Source organism: Myotis myotis, unplaced genomic scaffold, assembly GCF_014108235.1.
Source record: "Myotis myotis isolate mMyoMyo1 unplaced genomic scaffold, mMyoMyo1.p scaffold_m19_p_9, whole genome shotgun sequence".
NCBI classification, from domain to species: domain Eukaryota; kingdom Metazoa; phylum Chordata; class Mammalia; order Chiroptera; family Vespertilionidae; genus Myotis; species Myotis myotis.
This window is the reverse complement of record NW_023416401.1, coordinates 65,049,474-65,063,066: the sequence shown is the minus strand read 5'-3', so window position 1 is coordinate 65,063,066 and position 13,593 is coordinate 65,049,474. Positions and strand designations below refer to the sequence as shown.

At 43.9% G+C, this 13,593-nt stretch overlaps 1 protein-coding gene across 2 annotated transcripts in view; it reads left to right on the top strand.

The window, feature by feature from the left end:
- Positions 1-3,905, top strand: part of RASSF2 (Ras association domain family member 2) — a 41,772-nt gene extending 37,867 nt beyond the window's left edge. Inside the window, exons 9-10 of one of the 2 annotated variants that reach the window (XM_036321873.1) lie at positions 196-248; positions 3,621-3,905. In XM_036321873.1, the coding sequence (XP_036177766.1) occupies positions 196-248; positions 3,621-3,749 (182 nt within the window). In that variant the 3' untranslated portion in view covers positions 3,750-3,905. The remainder of the gene's footprint in view (positions 1-195; positions 249-3,620) is intronic. The other variant, XM_036321871.1, reaches the window with a different exon arrangement.
- Positions 3,906-13,593: the final 9,688 nt, after the last annotated feature.

The window sequence follows — 13,593 nt, the reverse complement described above, 5'->3', positions numbered from 1 at the left end:
GAGCCAATTCTTTAAACTAAATCTCTCTCTATGGATACACATTCTATTGGTTCTGTTTTTCTGGAAAACTCTGATTAACTCAGAAGAGTATGTGGTTGGTCCATAATGTTTGAATGTGTGATTGATAGTTACCTTCCTAGGAAACTGGCCATGGAGCATAAACAATGACCAATATAATTTTATTTCTACTTTTAGGAGATGGGGTGTTCCTCTCAGCACGCCAAGCTGCTGACCCCAACTCTATAAAGGTAACATCCAAGACAAGGTTTTAGCAATGCCCTCAAACAATGCTTATATGTTTTTTTAAAAGAGAAAGGTTTAGATAAATCACTATTCCCTTTAAGTGTTGTTTTGATTTTCTATATTTAGAGTTTTCACTCAAAGCAGTTGCTTTTTAGTTGCTGAATTAATGAAGCTGGGTGCAGTAGATGGGCAGATGGTTGACACTTCTAAGGCAGGGAGGTTTTTGGCTGCACAGCGTGTGGATGTAGATGCCAATGTAGGTGACATAGACAAAATATGATAAATGGTCCATGTGGGGGCCCCACTGAGACTCCAAATCAGGCAGTAAGCCATAGAAGTTAGAGTGCTTACAACCATCCAACAAATGCTAACAGCCTTCTGCCAACGGCGCCAGCAGTTCTTGCCTTGCTTTGTGGAGACAGATTTGATGAATAATTTGGCGTTGCCCATTTTAGGCAATGAAATTTTCACCGAGTGGAGTTTGCTGTGAGCACAAGACTTTGCTGTGAAGTTTTGAATACATTTGATTAGGTTTCAAATTCATTTGAACAGGCTTGGCTGACATGCTTAAATGCAAGCAAACCTACTGAAAATTGAGCTTGTTCTTTTTATTTTAAAATCATGCAACATAAAAATTACTACTTATGAATTAAGTTAAGTATATGTTATATAAATAGATAAATTAACTTTATATAAGTATATACTTTATAAGTATACTAGTGGCCTGGTGTACGAAATTTATGTGTGTGTGTGTGTGTGGGCGCGGGGGGGGGGGGGTCCCTCAGTCTAGCCTGCACTCTCTCCAATTGGGGACCCCTTGGGGGATGTCCAACTGCTGGTTTAGGCCCAATCCCTGTGGGACATCCAGCAGTCGTACATCCCTCTTGCAATTTGGGACCACTGACTCTTAACCACTCACCTGCCTGCCTGCATGATTGCCCCTAAGAGCCTCTGCCTGATTGCCCCTAACCCCTCTGCCTGCCTGCTTGATCGCCCTTAACTGCCTCTGCCTGCCTGGTTGCCCCCAACTGCCCTCCCCTGCCGGCCTGATCTCACCCCCAACTGCCCTTCCCTGCCGGCCTCTTTGCCCCTAACTGCCTCTGCCTCGGCCCCCACCACCATGGCTTTGTCTGGAAGGAAGTCCGACATCTGGAAGATGGCCAATCGACCTGATCTAATTAGCACATTACCCTTTTATTAGTATAGATAAGTTAACTTTAAAAGTTTTAAAACTACAGGCCCTTTGGTAGGGGCTGTAAGTCCTGGTTTGGCCAGGACAGTTCCAGTTCTGTCTGTTGTTCCAGTGTAATTGTCAACAGCACCCCTGTCTCTCTCACAGAGCCCCAGTTGGAGATGATTATGGTTCTCTACACACTGGCCCCAAAGCAGCTTATTGTAATTTTCATATGTGAGGTTTTTAAGATGAAGCCATACGTTGGAAAAAGTTCAAGTTTTATAAAGTATAACAGTTTATAAAGTTTAAACTTTATAAAGTTTAAAAGGTTAAGTTTATATCTTAGGATATCTAAACACATGTTCTGGTGGAAGGCAAACAATAATTCGGATATTTTATATGTCAGTGTTTTGATAATACTGATTCTAGTGTTCTTACATTACAAATCCATTTTTCTCAGTGGGTTTTAACATTGGGCACATTAGCATTACTTTGTGACTTTGAATGTCACCCTGACCATGCCTGCATATCCATCTAAGGGTCGATAGCACCCAGGTTTGGGTCTTTTACAATATCCGCCACTGAGAGAAACCTGGGCTCCCGGGATGGTAACGGGTGCCAACTTTGGGGCAGGATGAACAGAACAGTGTGGGCATGTTTTGCCAATGGAAAGTCGTTATGTCTCAGAGATGTCCGGGGTATAATTTCCAGAACAAACTGCTGATGAGAACTCCCACGCACAGCAAATATTGAATGCGTGGGACTATACAAAGTCTGGAATCCAAAATGTCCCCAAGGAAAGATTCTAAAGGTAAGGGACAGAATACAGAAATGTAATGTATTGTTCACTTATATTGGTCAAGTTCCTTAACCAAATTTTGGCAATAGCATGAGTTGTCACAAAAATAAATTTAAGCTGAAACCGGTTTGGCTCAGTGGATAGAGCGTCGGCCTGCGGACTGAAAGGTCCCAGATTCGATTCCGGTCAAGGGCATGTACCTGGGTTACGGGCACACCCTCGGTGGGAGATGTGCAGGAGGCAGCTGTTCGATGTTTCTCTCTCATCGATGTTTCTGACTCTCTATCTCTCTCCCTTCCTCTCTGTAAAAAATCAATAAATAAAAATAAAAAAAGTTAAAAAAAAATTAAAAAAAAATAAATAAATTTAAGTAGTTTGGCTAAAAGTGCTTGCATTAACTAAACAGAAAGAACAAATTCTAACATCTATGACCCATTAAAACCCCCCACAAAAGTTGAATTTAAAATGGTCATGATAGAGACTTCATTAGAAATATTAAATAAATTTTGCAAGGTTGCCAAAACAGTGTGAATATATACACATTTTACTTCTAGGTATCAGCAATAAAATCTCTTGATTCTAAAATAAAAATGAAAATGGAAAGGTAAACCTCTTTATGGATTATAAAGACAGAAGCTCTCCCCCAAATGTTGTAAGTAATGCTCATAACAAGCCAAGTAGGTATGCCTTGATTAAAACGAAAAAAGCCAAAGAGAACTTCTTCCTTCTTTTTGTGATAAGGCAACAGGTAAAATAAGAACATAATCAAAATATTATTTAACCATTACAAGTATAGTATACAGTTTATTTTAAAACTTAGAAAATATTAAAGTGAATAAAATATCATCTTCAGTATGATTGCAGGGCGATGTATAAGTCTATGAAAAAAGTTACCTTGGAAGGGGGAGATGACATTTTCTTTATGTTTGTACCTGGCTTTCTTTTCTTTATGTTTCTACATTCAAAAATATTGAAGTTCCAAAAGCACATATATATGCAAAAACACATAAAAAGCAAAAATTAAAGCCAGCTAGGCTCTCATCTCACTGCTGGGACCAGTTTCCTTCAGGTAAAAGGCCTCAACATCCCTGTTGTAACAGGAGGCCCAGCATGCAATTGAAATGCAGCCTGTATGCGCCCAAATCATGTGTGAGTGCATGTAATGTCACACACACACACACACACACACACACACACACACACACACACACACAGAATGGGAGGATTACACCCATAGTGCCAGGGCCTTTGAGAAAGGTCAGTCACCCTGATGTCTTGCGTGTACAGCAGCCTGAAGGGTGAAGGATGGAGTCTCTGGGTGAGAAATTGGGGGATTCCTTGAGTTTACGCTCAGTTACCCTGGATACCAAACCCACTTTCTAATTGTACTCTCAATGCTTTCAGGCACTGGACAAACAAAAGCTTTCAAAAGGAGGAAAAAAACCTATTGGAAATTCTGGAAACCCGAGGTTAGCCAGAATACATTGTCAGGCTATCCTGCTTTCAGTTTCTTGCATTCTGAAGTTCTCTTGATTGTGAGTTCCGACCCAGATGCACTGCCTGCGTAGCTAAGCAAGGCCTTGTATGGAAGATTCTGGATGTGTGTTTTGTCCCCCCGGGCACACAGGACACTTGTTATTCCCCATCCTACCTCGTGCACCTTAAAAAATAAACCCAAATGTATTTATTTAGTATATTCATCACAGGGGCTCGACCAGAGACAATTTAAAAAACAGAAACAAGACAAAAATGACATTGCAGTTTAAGATTCAGAGTCCTGTACAGAAAAGGGGAAAACCGACTATCCAAGGACAAATTGAGACAACACAAGGAGAAAGGCTGGACAGCCTGGGGCAGGGCTTCTGGCTGGAGACAGGCTTTGAGTCGGTTTCTTTTTTTTTTTCTTTATTGATTAAGGTATTACATATGTGTCCTTATCCCCCTATTGTCCCTCCCCTCTCCCCCCTCTCCCCACACCTCACTCCCGTTCATGCCCTCACGCCCCTGGTGTCTGCATCCATTGGTTATGCTTATTAAGGCTGAGAGTCTTTCCAGAGCTGGCAGGCAGCATGTGTGTTCAAAGGGCTATACCCCTGAAAGACCATAACAATGAAAAGCCACAAATAACCTTAAGGAAGTCAAGATATAATTAAAAAGCTCTGACACCAAATGCTAAATAACCTTCAACAGTTCCAAACCACTGTAAAACCTAAAACGTTTAAAATCTAAATCCTTAACAACAATAATCATGCTAAACGATCCTGAATGAATTTTTAAAATCCTATGCAGCAAGAAAAGGTCCTTAAGTGGTCATAAAAGATCCTAAATGATCCTCAGTGGCTCCTAACACTCCAGAGGGCCTAAGCCTTCACGGAACCTACTCGAAACCTGAAGAACCCACATGCTATTCAGTGGCCCTGATTGACCTTGAGACGTGAAAAGAGAGCTAAGTCCTTATCCAGCCTATCTAGGCCGAAGGGGTCCCTCCCCACCTGCTCCGGGACCCCATTGCCTCCAGCCTCCTCAACAATCGCCGTGCTGTGCACTCTGGCCTTCTGTCCTTCAAACATGCCAGACTTTGTATTCACCATTCTCTCTTTCTGGAACATTCTTTCTCCAGCACACCACATGCTTGGCTGCTTTTTGATTTAGGTCTCAGAACAACTTTTGCCTCCTACTGAGGCTGGTCCTGGGCGCCCCAATTCTATCAGCTGCCCTTCTGCCAATTACCCTCTGCTTCTATTTTCTTCAAAGCACTTCTCGCTGCCCAGATATATTTGCTGATTTATCTATCTCCTCCACGAGAGCTCAAACTCCATGAGGGTAACTCCAACATCTAGACCAGAATATGACCTTTGGCAGGCACCTTGGTAATGTTTGTGGAATGCATGAATGGATATCCAGGTGTATCCTAAACACAAAGACCTCAAGAGGACAAGAGCACTAATATTTTGACAACCCCAATATCTTGACCCAAGTTCCTTAAAAATCTTAATTTCTGCTCTGTTGGTTAGAGCGTCATCCCAATATGCTAAGATTGCAGGTTCAGTCTTCAGTCAGGGCACATACAAGAAATAACCAATGAATGCATAAATAAGTGGAACAACAAATCGATGTTTCTCCCCCCTCCTCTTTCTCTAAAAATTAAAAATAAATAAATAAACAAACAAATCCTGTGATATCTGCTAAAATGACCCCAGATCATTGCAAACTATCAAACGGGCAATAAATCACTCCAAATGCTTCTAAATCCTTTGTGATCCCCAAATATTCGAAATAATCTAAGACTTCAAACAATCTTAAAGTTTCTGAAGAGGCATACATTCATTACTCAAGATAACTTTAAGCCCTAAATGATCTTCAGTGACACTAAACGATGCCAAATGATATTAACCATCCTTAAAAAGCTCTAAGCAACCCCAAGAGAACCTACATCTTAGAAGTCTCTTAAAGACTTTATATTTAAACCCTAAACTATTTTAACTCCAAATGTGTAAAATATTCTGAATGAAAAATAAAATGAGCCTAATTCTAAGGACTCTAAAGAACCCAGTCATTTTAATGACCCAGTGGCTGATGTGTGATAACCCTAAAGCCCCAGTGACTGGAAATGATCTCCAATGACCCCAAATCCTTCTAAAACAGAGGGTTTCAGAGGTGCGGGTGGTGGGGGGGGAGCTGTCTTATTAAAATGTTGGCTGAGATTCAGCAGATCGGCTTGAGACTCTTGCCTTACTATCAAACTCCCAGAAATGCTGATGTTGCCGGTGCACAAACCACACTTTGAACAGAAGCTACATAAATCCCAATGACCCCCAAAATCCTAAGAGAACTAAAACTACCCCATATTCTAAAATGTCCTCAAAGATCCTAAACAAAACTAAACCCCAAATCCTAAGCAACCCTAAATATCCTCAAGTTTCTTAAATGATGCTTAAAACCCAAAGCCCCAAAGTATCCCACGTGACCCTAAACTAACTTCAACAAGTCTAACTGCCCCTAAGGATTACAGAAGACTCAAAAAGATTGTAAACTACAAACAATCCAGTCAAAGAATGGGCAAAGGTCCTAAATAGACACTTCCACAAAAGGACATACAGACGGCCACGAGACATAGAGAAAAGTACTCAAGCTTTCCCTGCCAATAGCGCTCTCGAAAACATGGTGAACGTTCCGAAAACCCACCGAACCTTCTGTAAAAAGTGTGGCAAGCATCAACCCCACAAGGAACACAGTACCAGAAGGGCAAGGATCCTCTGTATGTGCAGGGGAAGCAGCGTTATGACAGGGAGCAGAGTGGCTATGGTGGGCAGACTAAGCCGATTTTCTGAAAAAAGGCTAAAACTACAAAGAAGATTGTGCTGAGGCTTGAATGCGTTGAGCCGCAGATCTAAGAGAATGCTGGCTATTAAGAGATGCAAGCATTTTGAACTGGGAGGAGATAAAAAGAGAAAGGTTCAAGTGATCCAGTTCTAAGCTTCATTTTTTTAAAAATTATATGACAATAAAATCTTGATATGTTCACTTAAAAAAGAAGTACTCAAAGTCACTAATCATCAGAGATGTGTAAATTAAAACCACAATGAGATATCACCTCACCCCTGTCAGAATGGCTACCATCAGTAAATCAACAAACAAGTGCTGGCGAGGATGTGGAGAAAAGGGAACCCTAGCACACTGCTGGTGGGAATGCAGACTGGTGCAGCCATATGGAAAACAGTATGGCATTTCCTCAAAAAATTAAAAACTGAGCTCTAGCTGGCTGGTTTTGCTCAGTGGTTAGAGTGTCAGCCCGTGGACTGGAGGGTCCTGGGTAGGGTTACAGTCAAGGGCATGTGGCTCGGTTGCAGGCCCAATCCTCAGCCCTGGTCTTAAGCCCTACACCCTTGAATGAATAAGCAATATTAAGGTAGCCCAACCGTGGCACAGACTCTGGTTCTCGGGGTATGGAGCACCATAAAACCTCACCACAACATACCTTGTGTTTAGCCCCATGTGCGTGCCCATCATCTGAGGAACTAGTTCCAAAATAAGGTGAAGTAAATACTCCTTAGAAGTTTATTCCACTTTTTACCTGGGGCCCCAAAATCATCTGAGGACTGTGCACCATGGTTTTTCAATAGAATTCATCCTGAATTAAGACGAAAACAATGCGGATTTTAGGCTTTATAACATTAAATTTAAGCTGCCCTTAAAGTCATGAAGTTGCTTTTAGGCTAATGTGGCATTTAACATGTTGAAGGAAAAAAGTGAAAAAATCCCCGGGTGTCCCTTAAAGGACAAGCCAGGCAAAAAAAACCCAAAACTCATACGGGATGTTGTGAATGAATCCTGCTAGGTATCCTGATCTAAATGGCATCATTGCATCAAGGAAAATGGTCCCCAAATGCATCCCCTGGAAATTCAAGATCTAGAATACTTTCTTGGACATATTGAAAGATAATAACTTGATTTCAATGAACTACGTAAAGGAGCTTAAAGCCCTGGAAATAAAGGTTTGTCTCACACTGAGCAATAATTTCTTTAGCCAGAATTTGTAGAGAAAGTAAAGTCCATAGATCTAGCACAAAATCAATTCCACTAATTGAAAGTAGGTGTCAAGAAATAATGTTTTTTTCCACAGACAATAGTGTGGTGAAGGCCTGGGGCAGGGGTAGGAGACAGGTTACAGGGGTCAATGGGGGAAAAAAGGGCACATCTGTATCACTTTCAATAATAAAGATAAAATAAAAATGCTTAAAAACAAACAAAAATACTAAAAAAATTAAAAGAAAGAAAGAAAGAAAGTTAGTTGCCAGGCCACAGTGGCTCAGTTGGTTGAGCATCGTCCTGTGTACCGGAAGGCTTGCCACTCAGTTCCTGATCAGGACACACACCTGGGTGGAGGGGTCAACCTCCTGTCAGGGTATCGAAGGCAACCAACTGATGTTTCTCTCTCTCTTGCCCTTCCTTTCTCTAAGCATTTCCTTGGGTGAAAATTAAGAAAAAAAAGAAATAACGTTGAGTGAAAATAACTAGTTAGTAAAAGATACAGACAGGATGGCATTATTTATGTCACACACACACACACACTCCATATATAAACAGAAAAAGGTTGGAACAGTATATAATTGTAAAGATTACCTTTTGACTAGGATGGGTAGGGGTGGTGGTATCTTTTTCTGTGATGGATCAACTTTTTTCGAAACACCGTTTCCCTTTTCTTCAGTGATACACACGTACATAGTTTAAAGAGGCAAAAACCCTCTCTCTCCTGCTCCTCCGTGGCCTCCCTCCCAGGCCTCCCCACAACACTCAGGGCATTCAGGCGACTCTTTGTTGTCTTCCAGTTTATCGATCAGGGACACATTGATGTTGCCCTTTTCTGATTTGCTCATCTGGGGTCTTATTTTTCTCCATCTCCTTTTCTGCCTTCTTGTGCCAATCATAATTTTTGGTTGGACCCATGGCCAGCCTTGACCTTATATGACTATATGAAAATGCATTGTAAAGCTGAGCTGTGTCCTGTACCAGAATTATTTTTCATTTCTTAGCCAAAGCAGGGCTGACCCCACACCCCCAGCTCTCAGCGATCTTTCCCTCCTCTAAGCCATCTCAAGGTCACCATAGGTTTATGAGTCATTCCCCAAGCAGTTGGTGAACGGTGGAAGCTTTGGTTCTTTCCCCCCCATTGTTCATTTAACACTGGAAACAATGAAGGCATCAGACAGACAAGAAAGAGGAGCCGCTTGGCAAGTCCAAGGCCGAGCCCTCCTCTGTGAAAGCGTTGAAGGCATGAAACTGCCCCTTTTCCTGCTCCCCGCCCACGCGATTGCTCCAACTTGTCTCCCCTTGGGTGAGTGTGTTCTCAGATGATGGCAGATGGCCCCATTTCAGATATTTCACTTGGCTTTTCCTCCTGTAGGGAGTCCAGGCCACTGGGTGTTGGAGGTCACCTTGGAGTTCATTTCCTTCAGTCTTCTAAGCACACACAGCTGCGGACCTTTGGGTATCTGCCAGGCAGAAATGAGTGAAGGCATTTTGGGGACACACTGCTGAGTTTTCAGCCAACTGCCCCAATTCAGAAACACTTTTCCCTGTAGGCTCAGGGCTTGATTTATGCACCACATGGACCACCCCGTCACCTGTTCCCTGAGGCGTCCTTAGTCTGTGTCCACAGGGTGGCCTGTGGACTCACAGGAGGCAGCATGTACAGCGCTCAGGTCAGGGGCTGGGCAGTGCCTCCCTGCTGATGGCATTCGGCCTGGCCCCTTTTCTTCTGACTCACCTTTTGGTATGTTCCTGGGGCTCATTTTAGGGGCGTACGTTAGTGCCCACTTGCTGAGCACCCCAGGCCTTGAAGCCCTCCAGGTGAGCCTGGCTCTTCCTGGCTTCTAGGTCCTGCCCATTCCCTGCTGCTTTTCCCTCTATGGCCACAATGCCCACCCTGTCCACCTGCTTAGGCCAGTCCTACCACCAGTTCTCAGGTAGCTGCCTCCTTCTCTCTCTTCCTTAGACTCAGCCTGGAGGTGGCTTTGGGGTTCATGAGATTGGGGAGCTCTCTCCTTTCTCCATCTAGTCCCCCAATGGCTTCTACCTGCACTTAGAATGAACTTCTATACATCAAGGCCTTCATCACCAGCCCCTGGCTCCCTCCTCACACCTACCCTCCTGCTCCTCTCCCTCACACTTGCCTCCCCACACCCTCAACACATTCTCAGCTAGGACCCTTTGAACACACAGTTTCTCTTCCTGCCAAGATGCTGCAGGAAAAAGATACCAGTCATTTTGCCACGGCTACTTCATTCTTATTTTTCAAGCCTCAGCTCAATGTCCCTTCTGCAAAGAGGTCATCCTGATCACTCTAGTAATGTCCCCCTTCCCCAGCCACTCTTCATTATTTAAAAACGTTTATTATCGTGATAAAATCTACATGCATTGAAACGCACCCAGCTTAAGTGCACAGCTTGGAGAGTTTCGACAAATGAGTACATCTGTGTAGCAACACCCCAGTCAAGAATCAACCATTCCTCGGCGCTGTGTTATCACGTTGCCTTGTTTCATCGGCTTCCCTCAGCTCTGTTCAACACTGTCTTGTTCATTTGCTTGTTTGTTTTCTGTCTCTCCTTCTACCATGGAAGTCCCTATAAAACAGAGATCTTCTCTGTCTTTTTCACTGCGGCTCCCTCATGTTAAAGACATCCTTCTTGGTTTCCCTGAATGAATAAAGGACTGATCTTTCCATCTCTATGAGCATGTAGCCCCTGACTTATAATGCTGCACACTCACCCACGGGATTCTGTGGGGTTAGGCACTGCCCTCCGCCTGGTGGAAGGGACTCCAAGATGCAGTTACTCCTGGGGTGAGTAACACTCTAGTCCAGGGGTCTCAAACTATGGCCTGCGGGCCACATGCAAATACAAATATTGTATTTGTTTCCGTTTTGTTTTTTTACTTCAAAATAAGATATGTGCAGTGTGCATAGGAGTTTGTTCATAGTTTTTTTTAAAACTAGAGTCCAGCCCTCCAACGGTCTGAGGGACAGTAAACGGGCCCCCTGTTTAAAAAGTTTGAGGACCCCTGCTCTGGTCCCTCTGCTGGAATGAACTTGTTAGAGCTCTTTCCTCCGCCTGGCGCTGGGCCTCGCTGCTTCCCCATCCTGCACCTGCCCATTGAGAATGCCATCTTGGAAAGTCATGGTCAAGGCGGTGAAACTCAGTCCAAAAGCCGATGTTATTCATGTTAACCTTGAAACATTATAGGGTGAAGCATGAGTGCGTCCACTAGAGTTTGTGTGAGTGAAGGGCACTTTTCAAAATAGATTTCTGTTTAGATGGAATGTCCTCACAGACACTTCTCCCTGAAACCATGAAGAAGGTCTTTAAAGCCTATCTCCAGGAGTGGTAGGTGTGGAGGCAGAGGGCGAGGTGTCGTCCCCGGTTGGTACCCACAAGCTCTGGGACTCCCTGAGCATTCCATGGTCACTGTCCCATCCCTGTATTAGCTGAGTGTCACACCTTGCTCCACATCCCAGGACCAGCCCTGAGAAGGATTTGGGACCAAGAAAGACAGGGCATCTTTCAAACTGGTGGTGAATGAGAGTATGAAACACCAACTCTCAGAAGGCGTTCAAGTTCATCCTGAATCCTGCCAGGAGCATCCCTTGCCCATCAGAGTCGGTGGCTTTAGGGCGCCCCCTGGTGGTGCAGGCGCTGTGCTACTCCTGCTACTCCCACTCTCCCACCTCTTCTGAGCAGTGGCCTGTCGCCAAAGTGGGTGGGAAAAGACTACAACCCCCATTTTAATGAAAACCATTGATTTTTTAAAAACTCCAAAATAGTGACACTTTGACCTCGATGGCTTGTGTGTCAGCCCCATATCATGTTGCATAAGGTAAAGGGGAAGGGGTACCGGGGGACACATGAGAGCCTCTTACCTTGGCGAGGCCGCTGGAAAAAGCTTCTGTGGGCTCAGTGGCTTGTACATGATGCTTTTGACACATCCCTGGTGTGCTTTGGTGATTTCTGAGCCAGGCTGCTCAGGTTCGAATCCTTGTTGCACTGCTGAGAGTCCTGGATTACTTCCTGCCCGCCTCCATTTCTTCAACTGTTTAATGGGGGCACATATGAGGACCCATCTCCTGGGACTGCAGCAGGGACTAAATGCCTTTAAACCATTTAGAAAAGTGCCTTGGTGGGGACTTCAACTATTATTTTTTAGTTTTACTTAGACGAATACTCTCACAAAAATCCTAAGAAGCTTAACAATTACTGCAAAAATATAGGTAAAAAAAAAAAAATAATGCAAGTGCAAGAGGTAGAGAAGATAGACCACTAAAACTGATGACATTTAAAAGTGCATGTACTAAATAAATAAATAAATATCAGCACCCGTTAAGAATGCTCACCGAGTGGGTGTCCAATCTGAAGTCTGAGGACCACGGGTTCTGAACCTGGATGGGGACGAGCGATCCCCAATAGAGGTATGGGCTTCTCATCTCAATAGAAGATGAGAAATAAAAATATTAATCATAAATCAGTTGAATGACTGCCCTGATTCTTCATCTGTCCATGCATCCCCATGCTTGCCTGGACTCATTATGCGTGGAGGACACTGCTCCACTCCTTGACTTTGGGTTTGATCACAAGATTTGCTTTGGCCAATGGTATGTGGGTAGAAGTGACAGTGTGTCAGTTTTGAGCTTAAGTCTTAAGAGATCTCACACATTTCTGCTGGCTCTTTTGTTCCTCTGCCATTGCCATGAGAAAACAACTCCAGTCTGGTCCCAGCAGGAGAACGAGAGACGTGTGGATCAAAGCTGCCCCCGACTGACCCACAGCCATTCCATGAGGAGTTTAGCTGTCTAGCTGAGCTCAGTCTAGATCAGTGAACTGCAGCCAACCTGCAGATGTGAGTGGTAATGGAGAATTGTTGTTTTAAGCCATAGAGTTTTGAGGTGCTTTGTTACACTGCAATAGCTGACTGATACAAGTGCTTTGAATGGAACAAGAAGCTGAAATAGATGCAGCAGAAGGAACCTACTTTAGGCAGAATGGTCTGGGAAGGTCTGGTGGGGAGCTGACATATAGGCTGAGACCTGAAGGTTGAGAATGAGCTTCCCACATGATGAAGGGAGAGGAGTAAAAGCAGACAAAGTGCCTGAGACTGGAGAGAACTTGTGTTTCAGGATCTGACAGAGACTTGAGTGACTAAAATAGAGTTAGTCAGGGAAAGAGAGGCCAAGATGAAGTTAAGAGTTTGGATTTTATTATTGGTACAACAGAAGCTTTAAAAGTGTGTGTGTGTGTGTGTGTGTGTGTGATAGAGAGAGAGAGAGAGAGAGAGAGAGAGAGAGAGAGAGAGAGAGAAAGAGAGAGAGAGAGAAGCATTGATGTGAGAGAGACACATCAACTGGTTGCCTCCTGCATATACCTTGACCAGGGACGGGGATCAAACCTGCGACCCTTGGGTGTGTGGGATGACACTCTAACCACTGAACAACACCTGCCAGGGCTGTTCTATGTTTTTAATAGACCATCCTTATTCCTGGGTAAACAGAGGCAGGAATAACAGTTAGGAGCCTGTTGTAGACATCCAGATGAGATGGCAGCCAGGACCAGGTGGCGGCAGTGGCAGCGCTGAGAAGTGAGTGGACTAATGATGCATTCCCCTCCCCCAAAGCCAGTCCTGGGAATGTAGAGGAGAGAAAGGAAGGTAGGTTATGAGTATGTATATGGCATTGGACTGAGAGTGCAGAAGTAATAGCAGCACGCAGTCACTAATATCTGTTGCGTGCTTCCTATGTTCTAGGTACTGCCTGACTTAAGCACTTGGCATTCTCACTCCAACCCTATGGCAGGTCATTACCTACACTTTATAGGTGAGGAAACAGAGACAC